Source organism: Saimiri boliviensis, chromosome 2 (assembly GCF_048565385.1).
Source record: "Saimiri boliviensis isolate mSaiBol1 chromosome 2, mSaiBol1.pri, whole genome shotgun sequence".
NCBI lineage: Eukaryota > Metazoa > Chordata > Mammalia > Primates > Cebidae > Saimiri > Saimiri boliviensis.
Genome location: NC_133450.1, coordinates 70,171,560 through 70,190,689, shown reverse-complemented (window position 1 = coordinate 70,190,689; position 19,130 = coordinate 70,171,560). Strand labels below are relative to the sequence as shown.

The following is a 19,130-nucleotide window of genomic DNA, read 5'->3' as shown; positions in this document are numbered from 1 at the left end:
TGGGGGGCATTTGGCAATATCTAGAGACTCCTCGCCCCAGGGAAAATCTTTGGCAACGTCCTAAGAGGGGGTAGAGTGGTGGGTGATGCTACTGCACCCAGTGGGCAGTGGCCAGAGATGCTGAAAACCACCCCACGTTGCACAGGGCAGCCCCACACAGCACAGAGCCACCCAGCCCACACGGCAGCGGTGCCCAGTGAGAAGAACCGTGGTGCGGGCCTTAGCCTGCCATTGGGAGAAGTGAGGTCCCCACTTCTCACCTGCTGCGTGGCCCCGTCTCCAGGCTCCCTGACTCCCTCCACAAAGTGAGTGGATAGAATGTCTTCCGTAATTCAGAAACACCTGCTAATTTTTGCCACAGCTCTGCAGTGTCCGAACTGTTTCTTTAACATTTATGTTTAAATGGACTCATTTTTTAAAAACACTGATGATTAGTCATTCAGAAAGAAAACACATCACCGTCATCAATGGAAAAGAGGGTGCCGATTCCAAATAGGCAGATAACCACACAAATAAGTACAATGAAACCAAATGGAGCCATTCGGTTCTATTTGGCTCCACAGAGTTGCCAGCTGAAGGCGTGGAAAGGAAGATAAACCAATGTCAGAAAGTGTTAAAGACAGAAGCCCCCAACAGAGGCTTTCTCCTTGACTAAATCAGATGGCTTGGAAAAGACTTACAGGAAAGCAATAGCATTCTCGGGGTGACGGTGGGGAGGGGGTCCATGCACTCAAGGCAGACAGCCCAGCCCTTGGGAAGACCCCTCTGGCTCTAACGCAAGACGCCAGGAATCAGTGCTTCACGTGGCAGTCCTAGGTCTGCTCTGGAAAATGCAGCCACTTTTTTTTCCCCTGCCTGTTTTTCCCTCACCCGCTCTGCCCGCTTCAGGACATTGCCAAAGATTTTCCCAGGGGCGAGAAGTCTTTGGAGAGGCTGGAGGAGCAGGCTGTGGGCGTCAATCGGAACACCTCTCCTTTGGGTGCAGAGAAGATTACCGGAGAACTGGAAGAGATGAGGAACGTTCTGGAGAAGCTGCGTGCCCTCTTGGAGGAGGAGGTGGAGCGGCTTCGGGGCCTGCTCAAGTCCAGGGGAGCCTGTGAACAGCAGATTAAGCGCCTGGAGGCCGAGCTCAGCGAGTTCAGGACCGTCCTGCAGAGGCTGGCTCAGGAGGGCCTGCAGCCTGCAGCGAAGGCCGGGACCAAGGACGAGCTGGTGGCCCACTGGAGACGCTACTCGGTAAGCGTGCTTAGCCGAGTCACGGAGCCCGGGGTGCTGTCCGTGCGCTCAGACCTCCTCTATGATGGAGAATCGGGCTGAGCCTTGAGCTCACTCATGCTGCTTCTCCAGGACTCTTGGTTTCTCAGCTTCTTGGGTGGGGAGTAGACAAGTTGGGTGTTTATCTCCATTTTCTGGATGAGGAAGCTGGGCCTGCAGAGATTTTTTTCCCCTCAACATCCCTAGGGTCACATGGTGGGTCTGTGAGTAAATAACAGCAGAGGTGGATCAGGCAGCCAGGTTTGAGCCTCAAAGCTACTCTCTTGCCCAGTGGTGGGATAAGGGCTGGGCTTCCTCTGCATGAAACAGGGAATGTTGGATCAGAAGGGGAAACTCTTACTGTGGAGATGATGGGGAACAAACATGGGCCCCTAGGAGGCCAAGCAGCAGAGGCCCACGGTGGCAGAAGGTTGCTCCTAGACCCAGACACGACATCCCATCAGAGCTCCCCCACCCCCCTCCTCCAGGTATATGCACCGAAGCTTGACTTGTGGATAAAGAAAGTTTTAAAATAAGACGCATCAGCCCTCCTTACCTCTGTCTTTATATATCGTTAATCGTGATATATCAGTATCCCGACTCCACGAGAGGAGATATGTACAAGCAAAGCCCCCCAGCTCTTGCCCGCACTCTGCCACTGTTGTTGTATTTTTTCTCTTCCTTCTAATCTTTGCCCATATGCAAAAATACTTTTTGTAGGGAGAAACAAAGGGCACGTACTCCTCAGGGCTGTCTTCTCATCCGGTCTCACAGCAGACCAGGGTACCCTGCAGTGATCACCTTCCTGCAAAGAGCACTGTCCTCCCTCTGGGACTGTCTGCCTCAATGTGCATTGGAGGTCATATGGTACCGTGGTTAGGCATGGGGACTTTGGGGCCAGACTAGCTGGGTTGAAGTCCTAGTTGCTCCCCTTGCTAACCAAGTGGCTTTGGGGAAATTACTTTAAACCTCTCTTACATGTGAAATGAAGCACTGAGAGGCTAGGTGGCTTGCTTGTGATTATACATCCAATAGGTGGAGACAGGGATTTTAACTTGAACCCAGGTTATCTGACTCAAGGTCACATGCTTCCAACCACTGGGCCAGCTCAGGCTCCCAGTTCTAGAAAATCGACATAGCAAGAGCAGCAGACCAGGAATCCAGACATCAGCGGATCTGTCCCACTGGGACTACAACCCCGGTTGCTCCCAAGAGAACGGGGCTGGGTGTGACTTGTGGCATCCCTCTGCTGACCAGAACAGGATCCCTGTGTTTCAGGGAGACTGACTGTTTGCAGTGAAGGTTGAAGTCAGGGTGGTTTTGTGGCTTATCCAATGTCCTATTAGGAAATGCAGCTACCTGGCAAGGCCCACCCGCCTGAGCCTCCCAGGGAATCAGCAAACGAAACCTGCCGACATTATGGGTACCAGCAGGGCGCATCAGAACTGGAAAGGATGCAGTCTTATTTTACAAGGAGGGAAACTGAGCCTAGAAAAAGGCCATGCTTAGCCAGGCCACCCAGCCATGGCGCAGCGTCCCACTGTGGCTACTCCAGGAATGAGGGCCGTGGGTGTCCTGCATGGCCTCAAGTTGACGATGGGCCTTCCAGCGGCCTGGACAGGCCTCTCTCTGGGGGCAGCCCCTGGTCTTGCTCACCCCTGTACCCTTGCCCTTCCTCGGCCAAATCCCTGGAAGCCAGCCAGCTTTTCTGGCCGCTGATACGCAGGGCTTCTTCATGAATGATTTGCAAGCTGCCAGTTCCCACAAACCAATTGTGTCTGATCTTCCATGAAAACTTTCATAGACATCATTACATTTGCTAACTGAGTCGCGTTAGGAATATTTTTGAGAATGAACAGGGCTGGCTGGGCAGATTCTGTGTCCTTCTGCCTATATAGTGGCACCTGTTGCCTCAGCTGCTGCCTAAAATCCTCCCCTCTATTTGTGCTTTCTCCCCTGAGCTTAATACTCTTATCCCTGTTCATCTGTGGATACCCCAGGCTGAACCTAATTGGAACGGCCCCTGGTTCCTTGTGGCTGGAGGATCGAGCAGAGGTCATTAAAAAAAAAAGGGGGGGCAAAGCACAGGGCTGCCTCTGTACCAAGTGCCTTGTCAATATCACCTGATCCATGTGGTTGGTGAGAGTGGCCCCATTTACCAGTGAGGGAACTGCCCAAAGTGAACAGCTAGGAAAAGACAGAGGTGGGTCTCCCGCCAGCTCTGTGTTATGCCAAAGCCCGTGCACTTCCCACTACCCGACCCTGCCTCCTACTGAGCAGGGCCAAGCCAGGTGCTGGGAGTTGCAGATCAAGGTCAAATGAGGAACTTCCCAGGACAGCAGGGAAAGGCTGTGTCTGGAGTGTCTGCACACAGTGAAGTGAAGCAACTGGGGAATGGTCCACACAAATATCTTCTAGGCCTGCCGAGAATAATCACCGGATTAACAAAGCACCTTTAGAGGCAGGAAGAGGCCCTGCTCTGATGTCAGGTCCACCATCTACAGACTCTGCAACCATCAGAGAGCCCTTAGCCCGAGTTTCTGTGTAAATAACATGGGGACACAGAGACCAGCCTTTCAGGGTTGTTGCGAGGCTTAAACAGATGGGACACCCGGCGCTCAGCCTGGCATTGGTGTCTCCTGAGTATTAGCTATTTGTATCATTAGGTGCTAGTGTTTGCCATGACAATGCTGGGAGGTAGGGGATAATAAAGAGCAGAACTGTAGCCCAGCAACATACAGTAAGGGCAGAGTTCCAAGTCATGGAGCTGGAGATGAGAGGGCCGGGGCTGAGCTTGAGTGGGGCCCCAGTTCCTGCCCGTGCTGACAGTTTCCTCCCAGCCTGACCCAACCTCAGTGGCCACTCTCACTCCCCTGCACACACGCACTTATCCCGTGGAGGAGCCTCATCCCCCCACCCCGCTGTGTCATCTTATGCTGCAGGCAACACAGGCAGCGCTGGCCTCGGAGGAGCCCCGCGTAGCTCGGCTGCAGGCCCAGCTGAAGGAGCTCATGGTCTTCCCCCACGACCTGCAGCCACTCTCCGACAGCGTCGTCGCTGCCATCCAGGAGTATCAGAGGTATCGGGGCAGGCCGAGGGCGGTGGGACTCAGGGTATGCTGGAACCCACATTTCCTCATCTCCAGAAGGCAGGCTTGCTTTCTCCTGCAGCCTAGTAACTTCTAAATCATTCTCTGCACCTCTCAATGACAGGCTTTTACAGGTTCTCACTTGGCTCAGACCCTGTCCCCTTTGACTGTTTTGCATTTGCTCGCAGAAAGAGGCCTGAACTTTGCATTTATCCAGGCTAGCAGCTCAGCCACCCATCCTGTCATGACTCTTTATGCAGATTAGCATTGGGGAGGGGTAATGGCCCAAAGGGAGGGCTTTTCAATTTTCCATTCCCCTGCCTTCTGATGCTGACTTCAACATCTGAGTGTCTCCAGATCAGCCTCCACCTGCCCGGCAGCCCCTGGGCTCAGGCACAGCAGCGCCTCCAGCTTCCATTTAACTTCTACAGATAATTTTTCAAATAGAATGTCCAGCACCAGGTCACAGGTAACCAGTACATGAAACCTCGGTAAGAGAAACCAGAGGGAGAGGAAGACCCTTGGCCACTCTGTCTTTGCTTTCAGCAAAGAGCAGCATCTCCGTTTCCTCCCTGTGCAGAACCGAGCAAAGTGTTGATTTGAAATCTGTTACCTGTCTTCGCTGCATGAGCCTCAGATGTGTTCTGAACATAGCACAACTTTCCCTGTGGCTGTCGGGCACCTCCTACCTTTGCCTGGTACAGGGGGCTCCTTCAGAATGGATGTAGAGAGCTCCCACCTTTGCTATGTGTCTCTCATCCCACAGCATGCTCAGGCCCATGTCTATAGAATAGGGGCAGTGGCCTGGATCCCCCATGGGAAGCTAAGGTGGGGGTAGGGCTGGGCTAGGGGATTGGATTTCCTGTGCACGGAGCAGGCAGGGAGACAGAGTGGCCAAGGGTCTTCCTCTCCCTCTGGTTTCTCTTACCAAGGTTTCAGGTACTGGTTACCTATGACTTGGTGCTGGACATTCTATTGAAAAATTATCTGTAGAAGTTAAATGGGCCTAGGATGACGGTATCTTATTCAAGAAAGGGTTTTGTTTGCTTTTTCCAGGTGCCTCAGGGCAGGCAGGACTGGCTTAGGGTCTCCATAATTTCTCCTCAGGGCCTGTAGTTCCCTGGTCCTGAAGCTGGGCCATCCGTCCGTTTGACTGGCTCGCAGTGCACTTTGATCCTGAAGGCATGACCTTTGCCATCCAGCTTCACGTGAGGCGCGGGTTTCAGAACCTGCCTGTCTTTGATAGGCCCTTGTCCTGAGAGTATGCCAAAACCCTAAATCAGGTTTGCAGCTATGTTCTTCCAGATTGGCAAATGCCCTCAGGGTCAAAGTAGCTTTGGCTGTTAGACTCACATTTCTATTATTTGTTTTTTAAAACTTTGATCAGGCAATTTTTTTTTGTCTGTTTTTGTACTCAGTGGGAAGGCCAGTCTGAATTAATTTTCTTCCATGACTGGAAGAATAACGTCTCCATGTGTCACCTCATGTAACACTTAGAATGACTGTATGAGAGGGGTGCCCTTTTCAGAGGCAAGAAAGCTGAGGCTTATTAATGTTGAGCCACTTAAGGTCCCATAGCTGGCTCCAAACTCCCAGCTCTTTATACCTACTGTAGAATCAGAGAACACTCATTCCTCTTATTTATTTATGTATTTATCTGGAGACAGGTGTCGCTTTGTCACCTTGGTTAGAGTGCAGTGGTGCAATCAGAGCTCACTGTAACCTCAAACTCCTTGTTTCAAGCAATCCTCCTACCCCAGCCTCCCGAGTAGCTAGGACTACAGGCATGCACCATGATGTCCGGCTAATTTTTAAATATTTTTTGTAAAGATGGGGTCTCGCTGTGTTGCCCAGGCTGGTCTCATACTCCTGGCCTCAAGTGATCCTCCTGCTTTGGCCTCCCAAAGTGCTAGGAGTACAGGTGTGAGCCACCGTATCCCGCCCATGCATGCACATTATGTAAGAGCCTACAGGTCCCAGGGAGCCCCAGTGCCTGTTCTCAGGAAGACCCCAGGCCTGCAACTGATGCCTTGTCATAGCTACAGTAACCAAAGTTCCTTCCAACTACATCTTGTAACTACTGCTGCAGATGCCCCCAGCAATTGACATAGGAAGAGGGCCCACCCTGGGAGCAGTGAGCAGCGAACGCTGGGCCTCTCGAGGGTCTCAGCAGAGGCCCCTGCCCCCGGACTGAAGCCACTCTCTCTCCTCCCTCGTTTTCTCCCTCCATGGTCCTCGCAGCCTGAAGGGGAGGAGTGCCAGGCTGCGCAATGCTGCGGGGGTGGAGCTGTGGCAGCATTTCCAGCGGCCTCTGCAGGATTTGCAGCTGTGGAGGGCCCTGGCCCAGCGGCTCTTGGAGGTCACTGCCAGCCTGCCGGACCTGCCTTCCCTTCACACCTTCCTGCCCCAGATCGAGGTAACCGTGGTCCTGCCAACTGGTTGTGACTGGGGTGGGCCTCTGGTGGGGCATGGTGTTTCAGCCTCTCTCCCAGGGGAAGGTCCACTGCCGGATCTTCTGGATATCTGGGGAGAGCTCCCTGCGCCCCGTCTGCTGAGTCCTGGTGCACAGGGAGTGTCCGTGCTTGCTTGTTATGGTGACAAAGGTCAGCTCGGCTCCTGGGCAGAAGGTGAAGCCTGCTACCTGGGGTTAACCCGGGGTTCCCTACGGACGCTCCCCACCGGGAAGCACCACCTAGGTGGAGGCATCAGCAGTCCTGAGAGAGCAGCGTTATCAGGCCATTGCCTTTACTGCGGCCACAAGTGGCAGGAAACCTGCCCTGACCTGCGGTGGCTTAAAACAGCGACATTCAGGCAGCCCAGGGTGCCAGGCCACAGCTCAGCGGTGTCACCAGGGCCAGGCCCTTTGTAGACCTAAGCCAAGTCCCCCTTCATGGCCCCAGCATGGCTGCTATGGCTCCAAACATGCACCTCCCATGAACAACTGGCTCTGAACAGAGCCGGTGGCGCACGGGGCGCTCCCCATCTCCACTTCCGCCTTTCAAATCCTCCCCTGACCCCGGCACACTCCCCTTACGTGGCTCATTGGCCAGTCAAGGTCATACGACTATTCCTGGATCAATCACTGGCAGGGATGGTGGGATTACTGTAACTTGTTTGTACTAATTAGACTCAGCACCCCGGAGCTGAGCCCTTTGCATCCCAAAATGCTGGTTGTTTGGAAAGAGAGAAGGAGGAATGGCTGTGGGATAGGCAGCAGGCAGCATCTGCCATGATGCCCACTACTACGGTGTCCCCAGTGTGCCTGTACATACTGCCTCTGGCATCACTGAACTCTGAAGTCCATCAAATGATTTTGTGTCTAGAGATTCTTAGACACAAAGAGTGGGAAGAGACTCAAACGTGAGATGTAAGTCCCCATTTATATCAATTTTCATTCTAACTCTAAAGGGCATACCTACTTGGACAGTGTAAAGGTGTGTGAAGAAGAAGAAAAAAAGCTCCCATAATCCCACAAGCCACAGGGACGAACATGTTGGGGCAATTTCTCCATTGCTTTTTCTGCCACCTTGGTATTATGGGGGAGAACCAATAACCAGGGCTGGCCCCTGCTCGCCGTTGGGTACACTACTTGGCCGTGTGCCTGCATTTCGAAACGTCTACACTTGTGATTTTCCACTTGGGGCTTATGTTGGAACAAGAATTTATTTTCTTTCTTCACTTTCGTTTTGTTTTGTTTTGTTTTGTTTTTGGGAGACTAAGTCTCATTCTATCACCCAGGCTGGAGTGCAGTGGTACGATCTCGGCTCACTGCAACCTCCGCCTCCTGGATTCAAGCGATTTTCCTGCCTCAGCCTCCCAAGTAGTTGGGCTTACAGGCATGCGCCATCACACCCACCTATTTTTTGTATTTTTAGTAGAGATGGGGTTTCACTATGTTGCCCAGGCTGGTCTGGAACTCCTGATCTTAAGTGATCCTCCCGCCTTGGTCTTCCAAAGTGCTAGGATTACAGATGTGAGCCACCGTGCCTGGCCTCTCTTCATAGTTTTTAAGCTGCAAGGCATGACTTTTCTTTCCAAGGATCCAGTGGGCCCCTTCTCCCACCCCCATGCTCCAAAGGATGATTGCCATCTTTATTAGGTACTCCTCAGGGCATCCTGGAGTGAATTTCTTATGTGCCACAAACCTCAACTTTAGGTCAGAAGATCCCAAATCTATCCTTTATATCTGATGAAATCCATTTAGATATTTCCATGAGATACGGTCACCAAGAGACAGAAGATCTAATTGTAATTTTTGTGTATTTGGGTTCAAGTTCTGTAATTGAATATTCTGATATTTTCACTTCACGCATTTGAGCTTTTTTTTCTCAGTATCATTTCAAATCATTCAAATAAAAGTGATCATTTTCAATGGCTGGATCATATTCTATTTTGGAGTATGCCATAATTTAATGTATCCACAATTAGAGGTTTAGGTTGTTTTTTATTTTTGTCATAATTTACATATTTTGAATATGCACATATGGTTTTATTTCCATTTCTACCAGGATCGCCCTCATTTTGCAGATGAGGGATCAGATCCAGGGAAACTATTTGGCAAAAGAGGAAACTGAGGCTCAGAACTGCCCGTGGCTTCCCAATTGGTACATAATCCAGACTCATGATCTCAACTCCCCAGCCTAAACTCTTCCGTAATATGGTGTCTGGGCTTGGCGGAAAGGGGGTAAGACTCCCCTACAGTGTGGCTGGACCTCTGCGTGGCTGGGCACCAGCTGGATGCTCTGGTATGTAGGTCATGCCAGCACAGCTGCATGGCTGTGGTTACACTGCCTCCTCCAGAAATGTCTGCCCTTCCAGGCCCATCATCAGTACTGCCTTCTCCAAAGCAGTACTCGATTTCCCCAATCGGGAGTGTCCACGTCTGCTTTGAACTCCCACCGCACTAGCTCAAGCTTTGCTTAGGAGAATGATCACTTTCTGTCTTGTATTGAAGTGGCTTACCTGGGTGGGAATCTTTGCTCTTTCTCTCCCCACCCCATGCCTAGCTCAGTGTTTTAAGTCTGAGAGTGGGTTCTCAGCAACATCATCAGATATAATATGAAAGAACTCTGGCCAGCCAAAGACAAAACCTCGGGCTTCCAGAACCCCAGACTCTCAACTAGAAATGCAGGAGGTGCTTACCTGAAACAGCTGGAGAGGCAACAGGAGTCAGATGCTTGGTTCAGGCTCGGAGAGCTGCAGGGCTTGGGGGTGGGGTGGGCAAGAAGAGTGAGTGTAGGCTGACAATGGGGTCAGGGAAGGCTTCCTGGAGGAGGCAGGGCCTGGGCTGCTCAGAATTCAGGTTGTATGGGAGGCTGCTGCCATTCTAAGAGGCTTCTGAGCCCCCTTAGTTCCTCTCTTTGCCTGGCAAACTCCTGCACATCAGTAGTCTGCTGAGTATCACCTCCTCTGGGAAGCCTTCCTCAATTCTTTCTCATGATGCTCCTACAGGTCTATAGCGCCCTTCAAAATGTCCAAAACACTGCTGCAGGTAGTACTGGGGGTGCGCCCCACTGTTGTTGGTGAAGAGGGATCTTTGAGTAGAGGGTCAAGCTGGCTCGGTCTGGGTTCTGCTGCATTGTGTCCGGTTGATGGTGGAGAGCCAGCTAATTGGGAGGAGCTGCGTGGTCCAGGTGCGTTAGGCTGAGGGTGCGCCACAGTCAGGGCCAGAGGCCGTGGAGACGAGACAGACTTCCGAGGCATGCAGCAGGGGGATATGACTCAGGCTTGAGTATCAAGACAGATGTGGGAGGTGAGAGAAGACCCAAAGCTGACCCCGAAACTCAGGGCCTCACCAGCACATTCCTGCCAGCTCATTCTGAGTTTGCTGCTTCCTCAGACACCTGCACAAAGGCACAGCTTCCTAAGCAGTTGCAACGAGAACAGGTGTGCCCCGGCTCTGTCTGTTTCTGAGCTTTGCTCTGCCCCGTCTGGGGTTCATGGAAGCCTTGTCTCCCACAGGCGGCCCTGATGGAAAGCTCCCGCCTGAAAGAGCCGCTGACCATGCTGCAGCTGAAGAAAGACCTCCTGATGGGTGTCTTTGGCCAGGAGAGGGCCATGGCACTCCTGGAGCAGGTGGCGGGTTCCGTGAGGGACAGAGACCTGCTGCATAACAGCCTTCTGCAGAGGAAGAGCAAACTGCAGGTATGCATCCCCAGGCGTCTGCTCGGGACTCGGCCTGGCCACGGGGCTGGAGTACTCAGTGGGGAGGCAGGTGGCCCTGTGTTCTAAACTCAGCTCTGCCACTTGCCACTGTGTGGCCCTGGGTATATCTTTTTGTCCTTGACAGTCTCAGGCTCCTCATGTGTAAACTGGATAGGATTCCTGCATGGTCCCTTTCATTGTTTTCCTAACCACCTGTCTGCCTCCCAGCCCTGTCCCCAAACCCCCTGCAATCAAATTGAATCCCACCCAGTCTTCTACAAAGAGCGACGGGAGGGTCAAATAAGAAAATGCCAATAAAAGCCGTTGTAATACAACCACCCTGGAGCTGGAAGCTCGTGGTGTGACACCTTTCTGAATGACCATGACTAGTGACACCTTTCTGAATGACCATGACTAGTGACACCTTTCTGAATGACCACATGGCATCAATGACATGTGGACAGCTTATTCTTTTAGGTAACAAATGTTTGCTGAGCATCTAATGATGATGACAATAATAACTACGATCCATGGGGCACTGGCTATGGGCCAGACAGTTGCTAAGAGCTCCAGATCCTGGATCTTATCTAATCCACATAAGAGCACTCATTACTTGTCTTACACATGAGGAAACTGAAGCAGGATGCTCAAGAAAATGGCTCATGGTCCACAGCGGGTACAGCCAGGACCCAGCCATGATTTCAGCTCCTGGGCAGGTAGCACTGGGGGTACATCCCACTGTTAGTGACGGGGGATCATTGAGTAGAGGATCAAGTTTCTTCCATCTGCAGGGCCTGGTGCCGTTCTAGGCCCTGGGGAGATGAAGAAACGAAGCAAAGGTCTTCACCCTCAAACACTCACAGCTTGCTGGTGGACACAGAAAAGCAGGCAATTACTAGAAGACATCCAAGTGCTGTTTGACAGCAAGGGTTGGCAAACTGTTTCTGGGAAGGGCCAGATCGTGAAGGTTTTACAGTCCGCAGGGCAGGCGGTCTCTGTCGCAGCTCCTCAGCACCAGACACAGCTGTAAAGGAATGGGCATGGCTGGGTTCCTATAAAACTTTATGGCTGAGTATGGTGGCTCACGCCTGTAATCCCAGCACTTTGGGAGGCTGAGGTGGGTGGATCACAAGGTCATGAGTTCAAGACCAGCCTGACCAACAGGTCGAAACCCCGTCTCTACTAAAAATACAAAAATTAGCCCAGCGTGGTGGTATGTGCCTGTAATCCCAGCTACTCAGGAGGCTGAGGCAGGTGAATTGCTTGAACCCAGGAGGTGGAGGTTGTAGTGAGCTGAGATCTTGCCACTGCACTCCAACCTAAGTGACAGAGTGAGACTCCATGTCAAAAAAAACAAACTTTATTTACAAAAACAGGCCTCTGATGGGATATTTGGTCAGTGGGCAAGGGATGTCGATGGCTCTAGTTCCAGGGGGATGTGGCCAAAGTGTTCTGTGAGGACACTATGGTGACTCTAAGGAGGGGCACCCAACTCCATCAGGGCTCAAGGAAGGCTTCCTGGAGGGGGTGGCACCTGAGTGAGCAGGATCTGGCCAAGACGAAAAGCAGCCTGGCTGCATGGGTCAGGTCTCCCAACACAGTGCCTGTGAGAACCCTCTTAATGTGCACGCTGCCTGTCCTGTGTCTCTGCAGAGCCTGCTTGCTCAGCACAAAGACTTTGGGGCAGCTTTCGAGCCTCTGCAGAGGAAGCTCTTGGACCTCCAAGCCAGGGTCCAAGCTGAGAAGGGACTTCAACGGGACCTTCCTGGAAAACAGGCCCAGCTCTCAAGGTTGCAGGTGAGGGGTCTGTCAATCACTCCTACCCGGGCGCTCAGCTGCACCTGGAAGCAGCTTCTTCCTCCAGCAGTAACCAGCAAAGCAACAGCTGCCGTGAGCCAGAAATTTAGACCCTTGGTTGAGATCTGACCTTTCATCTCAACAGAACCTCTGCTTATTTATCTGACGGCCCCTGGCCTCAAATGGCTGAGTCTTGAGCTCAGCAAAATGACGAGCTGTCTTTGTGTTTACTCCTCAGTTCCAAAGTCTAACATTGGTATTTGTTTTTAGAATTGCTTCGCTAAGTATTCTTAATGAGTCCAGAGTTGTTCAGTTAAACCAACTTTGGGATTAAGAATAAATGTTCTGACCATTGATCATGGTTGGCTGGATAAGGAGCTTGCTGGTTTTCAAAATGCATGTGATACAATAGTTATCTTTTTAAAATCCAAGTTCAGCTCACACAGAAATTGAGAGTGTTCTCTAGAAGACATTAAAAATAGTGCATTTTAGGCCAGGCGTGGTGGCTCACGCCTATAATCCCAATACTTTGGGAGGCTGAGGGGGGCGGATCATGAGGTCAGGAGTTCAAGACCAGTCTGGCCAACATAGTGACACCCCATCTCTACTAAAAATATGTATATGTATGTATATATATATATATATATATATATATATATATATATGTAGCCAGGTGTGGTGGCACACACCTGTAATCCTAGCTACTTAGGAGGCTGAGGCAGGAAAATTGCTTGAACCCAGGAGGCAGCGGTTGCAGTGGGCCAAAATTGTGCCATTGCACTCCAGCCTGGACAACGTTCAAGACTGTCTCAAAATTAAAAAAAAAAAAGTAGTGCATTTTAGGCCAGACATGGTGGCTCATGCCTATAATCCCAATACTTTGTTAGGCTGGGAAGGGTGGATCATGAGGTCAGGAGTTCAAGACCAGTCTGGCCAACATAGTGACACCCCATCTCTACTAAAAATATGTGTATATATATATATATATATATATATATATATATATATATATAGCCAGGTGTGGTGGCATGCATCTGTAATCCCAGCTACTTAGGAGGCTGAGGCAGGAGAATTGCTTGAACCCAGGAGGCAGCAGTTGCAGTGGGCCAAAATTGTGCCATTGCACTCCAGCCTGGGCAACGTTCAAGACTGTCTTGAAATGAAAAAAAAAAGTAGTGCATTTTAGGCTGGGAGGGGTGGCTCACCGCTGCAATCCCAGCACTTTAGGAGGTAGGCAGATTACCTGAGTTTAGGAGTTTGAGACCAGCCTGGGCAACATGATGAAACCCTGTTTCTTCTTAAAAAAAAAAAAAAAACAAAGAAAATGAAAAAAATTAGCCAGGCATGGTGGTGGGAGTCTGTAATCCCAGCTACTCGGGAGGCTGAGCCACAAGAATCGCTTGAACCCAGGAGGTGGAGGTTGCAGTGAGCCTAAACTGTGGACTGCACTCCAAGCGTGGGTGAGAGTGAAAATCTGTCTCCAAAAAAAGGGGAAAAACAGTGAATTTTGGGTTTTAAAACTAAAATTGGGACGTGCTTCTTCATAATGAGAGGTGGTCATCAAGGATGAGTCCCGATGTGAGTTTGCCCCTGGAGATGCCATCTGGCCTGTAGCAGAGTTTATTTTCATGGTGTTCCCGAATATTTTTTTCTGATTTTTAAAATCTCTCCAGCCCTGAGAGTGGGCACATTAGACCAGCCATGTGATTGGTACGGCCGCTGGTGTGAAAGAGCCCCATTACCCTTGGGAAGGCACCCCCCTAGGCTCTCCCATTCAGAGCCCCTGCCCTGATCAGCCACCCCGAGGGAGGGAGAGGCAGGAAGATTCGCCTACCTGTTCCCTTCTCTACGGCAGGAGCTACAGGAAGAGGGACTGGACCTGGGGGCACAGATGGAGGCTGCGAGGCCTCTCATCCAGGAGAATCCCAACCACCAGCACAAAATGGACCAGCTCTCTTCTGACTTACAGGCCCTGCAGAGGTCTCTGGAGGTAAGGGGCTGGCAGAAGGGACTCTGGTTGGACTGAGAGCAGGCCCCTGTAATCCTCCACGCCTGGGGCATTTCTCCCCCTTTCCCACCTTCATTCCTTCTAACCTCTCTTTTTTCTTTCTCCCTTTTTTCTTCCCTCCTCATTCATACAGCAGGTAATGACTGAGCACCTTCTGCATGCCAGGCAGTGTTCTAGGTAGACCCTAAGGATGGAGGTAGCAGAGCATGACAGCCCAGGCCCCTGCTCTGCTGGGAGGTATGCCCCAGTTGGGTAGATGGGCAATTAATCAGCAAACAAACAAGTAAATGCACAATTACATATTGACATTAGGGCCACGGGGCAAAGAAGAGAGAGCGGCTGCTGGGAACCTCAGGCACCCTAGAGCCTGCATCAGGCCTGGAGGCCACAGAGCTTCGTCAGCAGTGCCCTCTAGTGGCCACCTCAGCTCTTTCTAGGGCTTGCCCAGGATTGTATTGAGTCCTTCCAGCAGTGGGGGTGGAACTCCAAGCTCCTTCAAAACTGGCCTGAGGACAAATGGAAATGCAGACTCAGGCCCCACCGTGACACTGATTTGGATGGAGCCCTGGGTCTGCCTTTGTCACGAGCCCTGAGGAGTACAAAGCAGGGTCTCTGGCACTCACATCTCAAGAAAAGCCAGTGTGAGGCAGTGAGAGTTCTCCACCGTACCTGACTTTGCATGCCCTATTTTCATACCAAATATTCCTAGCCTCCTCTTTACACTCCTGGAATTCAGAGGGAGTGTTACCCTCCCAGGAAATAGAAAAGAGAAGTAAAAGGAAAGTAATCATAAACCAATGTTGTGTCAGTATGTAAGTACTCCCAGATGGCCACAGTCAAGGCAGAGGAGCTGCTGAGCGTGTGCCCTCCCTGTGTGACAGCTGCAAATGCGGAGTCAAGTGGCACAGCCATCAGGGCCTCTGGTGATGCGGTTTTCTGACACGTGAACCACGCTTGATAGGACTTTGATCAGACTCAACAGCAGTCTTCCATCCGCTTACCCAAAGGGTGCAGCTCTAGAGAAGTCGGCATGTTTGTGAAAACTGCAAAGCCTCTTCGTGTTTGTGTGTTGATTGGAGTGAGAGTCTGAGCTCAGGTCATGACAAATGGAGTCTTCCTGCTGTGGATATTAGGAGGACGTGAGAAAATCACGTGGGATGTGGGCCCATTCTGCATTGGTGGACTGTCCGCCTAGGGTGGGATGTGAGCACCCGTCCCTCCCACTCTACCTCGTATCACCCCCACCACCTCTACTGAAGCAACGGAAAACTCTCCCCACCCATTTCCAGGAAATGCGGCACCACCTGTGGAGACCCATTGGTCTAAGTGATGATCAATGTCTGGATGAATTTTTTTTAATTACATTTAATAAACCAGCAGTTTGTAGTTTCAAGGTCGAAGCAGTAGAGAAATAGGAAACACTGCCCTCACTTCTCAGTAGCCCAAAGAAACTCACAGAAGCAGCAAAAGTCAGCTCTAATACCTCCATCCAAATGATGGGCTAGGTGAATTGTTATAAGAAGCAGCTTCGCTAGGTGTTGCAAAATGATATTCCGATTCTTATTGTTTACATTCTTCTTTAAAGAGAAATTGCCCTTTTATTAATTTGGTACTTGGTGCCTGTGAATCTAATATGTCCTTCCCCACAGCGAGGTATTCTCTGTGTCTCCCTGGCGGGGCGGGGGGGGGGGCACGTTTCCATGTTGGAGGTCACCGCTCTATGCACGGGAAGCCATTGGAGGCATTTGGTCTAATGTTGGCACACAGGGACCGGGCGGGGACAGTGGCAGGGACAACCCAGAGAGGTGGAGTTTTAGATAACTTCTCAGGCCATCGATGGCTCATTGCAGACAGATGCAGCAGGCTCTCCAGCCCCTGGTATGGGCCTGGTATTCAGGGTCTCAGCCAGTATCTGTAGAATGCAGAAGGCAGGGCCTATATTGGCCACGCAGAGAGCCATGATGACCTAATCTGGGGAACACAGCTGGAATGGGCAAGGCAGGCCCTGGGGTCAGACTGGTTTGTGGCAGGCTATGGAAAGAAAGCTCCCAGGGTCTCAGGCTGGCTGGTCAGGGGCCTAGAGAATGGCTGCCCTTCTGGGGACAGTGTCTGCCTTCCCTGGAGACAGAGCTGAGCAATAGATTGGCCCAGGAAGCAGGGCTCAGGGAGAGAGAAAAAGAAAGACTGAACGTGAACACCTGAGTGTGCAGCTTGATGAGTTTTTTAAAAAATTAAATGCATCTGTGTCACCAGTACCCAGCTAAAACACAGAATATGACCAGCCTCCCAGAGCCCCTGTGCCCCTGCAGTCATGCTCAGCTCACCGTTCCTGACCCTCAAGGGCAGCTCTGACGTCAGGCTTGCCACAACAGAGCTTGGGGTTGCCTGATGTTATCCTTCATTTAAATTGAACCGGACAGTGTGTTTTCTTTGGGCCTGGCCTTTAGCTCTCCACCTGATGGTCGTAAATTCATCTGCTATGTTGTATGTGGACGTAGACTGTTCATTCCTGCCGCTGTAAAGCATTCCATTGTGTGAATATACCACTGGGTATTTATTCATTCTACTCTCAGTGGGCACTTGGATAGTTTCCAGCTCGGGGCTGTCACATGTGTGCCCTTGGGTGAGGATGTGTTCCCATTTCCAGGTCATACACCAGGAGTGGAATGGTGGGCCGTCAGCTGCAGCCATGTTCCGTTTGGGTAGATTCTGACCCATGGTCTTCACAAGTGGTTGGGCCAATTTACACTTGGATCAGTGGTGGACAAGAGATCGATTTCCCACCCTCACCTAGACTTGGTCGTTTTCCTAAAAGCAAGACAGGCTTTAAACCAGAGTTGATCGTCCCGGGGTCAATTCCTTGTGCTGTGTGGAGGGAGGGGCCGGCCCAGCCTCTTGTGGTGCTACTTGGTGGGAAGCCCTGGGGTCCCTGGCAGGTGTGAGTCTGGCAGGGTGAAGGTGGTGCCGGGGCTCTCCCCCTTGGCCACCACTCAGGATGCCCTGGGCTCCTCGGGCTGTGTTGCAGGACCTTGTGGACAGGTGTCGGCAGAGTGTGCAGGAGCACTGTACCTTCAGCCACCAGCTGCTGGAGCTACGGCAGTGGATCACTGTGACCATGCAAAAGCTGGAGGCACACCGAGGAGACGTGGGCCCGGGCACTGCCGAGTCCCAAGAGGCGGAGTTCGAGGTAAGGTGGTGGTTCCCTCCCCAACTTCCCAGCAAAGCAGCCTTGATGGGCCAACGCACATACACTCAGGAGCAGAAACCTCCCTCCACCTTCACTGTGTGTGTGTGTGTGTCTGTGTGTCCGTGTGTCCTTCAGAGGCTGGCGGCAGAATTCCCGGAGAAGGAGGCCCAGCTGTCCCTGGTGGAAGCGCAGGGCTGGCTGGTGATGGAGAAGTCCTCTCCGGAGGGTGCTGGCGTGGTGCGGGCAGAGCTCGGGGAGCTGGCAGCGTCATGGCGGGCCTTGAGGCTGCTGGAAGAAAGTCTGTTGAGGTGAGAGTGCCTCCTGGGCTCTGAGCCTTGTCTGGGACACCACCCCTTCCCACTCAGGGGCACTCAAGTGCTTGTAGAGCAGATGGCCAGGGCGCTGCCTAGTGTGGAACCAGAGACCTTAGGCACCTTCACACTGTGGCCCAGTTGGCTGTTCTAGCAGGAGCAGGAGGAGCCAAGAAATGTCCCCATTTGGGGAGTTACCCTCCATCAACACTGGCTTGAGCCTCAGTTTCCCCATCTGCATCAATGGGCATACGCACCTTCATGACAGGTTACTGTGAGTTTAAAGTCAGAAACTGGAGGTGAGCATGCCTCAGGAACATCCTGACAAACTTCAGTGGGAGGCACTGACTTGTCAGCCGTGGCTCCGCAATTCCATTACTTTTCCCATGTCCTGGTGGGTCCCCACCACATCTCCACATTGATTGGGCTGAGTTTGTCTTCTCAACCTCATCAGAAACTGGCATCTGCAGAGGATGGAAGTGGATTCGGGGAAGAAAATGGTTTTCACCAACAACATCCCGAAGTCAGGGTTTCTCATCAACCCCGTAAATCCGATTCCCAGGCGTCGTCGACGGGTGAGTCTGTCTAGCAGGCCTTTGGGGGAAGAGGCCAGGCCCCACGTCAAAAGATGGGTAGGGGTCTCCAGCACAGGCCCCTCCCTGTCTGAGGCAACATGCTCAGCACTGAGGACTTGGCTACATCCTGTCTTATTTGAGCCTGCCCCAGCTATGGCCCAAAGAGCAATTGACCCTACTCCACGGAGGACCTCAGCGATCCCAGAATCTGCAAAGCCAGGCTTCCAGGACAGGTCATGGGTGTCCTTTAGCCAGACAGATACTCACCTTTGTGAGCCACGAGCAGCAGCTCCTGCAGGGAAGAGTGTTAGGGCTGAACACTTCCTGCTGGCCCAGGTCGGACACTGAAACCACACAAGACGGGGATATTTTTGTGCCATGTTTCATCCATCCCTCACTGCCTTTAAACAAACTTGAGCTTTGTTGAAAACAAAGTTATTCCCTGTTGTTCAAGTACATCATATTATTCATTTTCTCATTGATTCTTTCATTCACTTATCCATTTGCTGAGTGCTACCGTATTCCAACGACTGTGCTCAGAGCTGTGAGTAGCACTGCCGACCCTCAGAGAACTCGGAGTCCAGTGCAGAGTTTTTCAGTGGGCACCCAGCCTTGTATTAAAATGTGGGTTCTGGGCTGGGTGTGGTGAGCTACACCTATAATCCCAGAACTTTGGAAGGCCAAGGCAGGATTGCTTGAGGTCAGGAGTTTGAGACCAGTCTGGGCAACATAGCAAGACCCTATCTCTATAAAAAATTTTTTAAAA

General features: G+C 51.7%; 1 protein-coding gene across 11 annotated transcripts in view; it reads left to right on the top strand.

Annotated features, from left to right (window-relative positions):
* SYNE3 (spectrin repeat containing nuclear envelope family member 3) overlaps positions 1-19,130 on the top strand; it is a 103,155-nt gene that overhangs the window by 60,407 nt on the left and 23,618 nt on the right. For 9 of the 11 annotated variants that reach the window (XM_074393562.1, XM_039469453.2, XM_074393563.1 and 6 more), the window contains 9 exons: positions 889-1,236; positions 4,197-4,333; positions 6,584-6,758; positions 10,304-10,486; positions 12,140-12,283; positions 14,139-14,273; positions 17,317-17,478; positions 17,614-17,786; positions 18,244-18,364. In XM_074393562.1, the coding sequence (XP_074249663.1) occupies positions 889-1,236; positions 4,197-4,333; positions 6,584-6,758; positions 10,304-10,486; positions 12,140-12,283; positions 14,139-14,273; positions 17,317-17,478; positions 17,614-17,786; positions 18,244-18,364 (1,578 nt within the window). Of the gene's footprint in view, positions 1-888; positions 1,237-4,196; positions 4,334-6,583; positions 6,759-10,303; positions 10,487-12,139; positions 12,284-14,138; positions 14,274-14,424; positions 17,291-17,316; positions 17,479-17,613; positions 17,787-18,243; positions 18,365-19,130 lie in introns of those variants that run through there. The other 2 variants (XM_074393568.1, XM_074393569.1) reach the window with 2 other exon arrangements.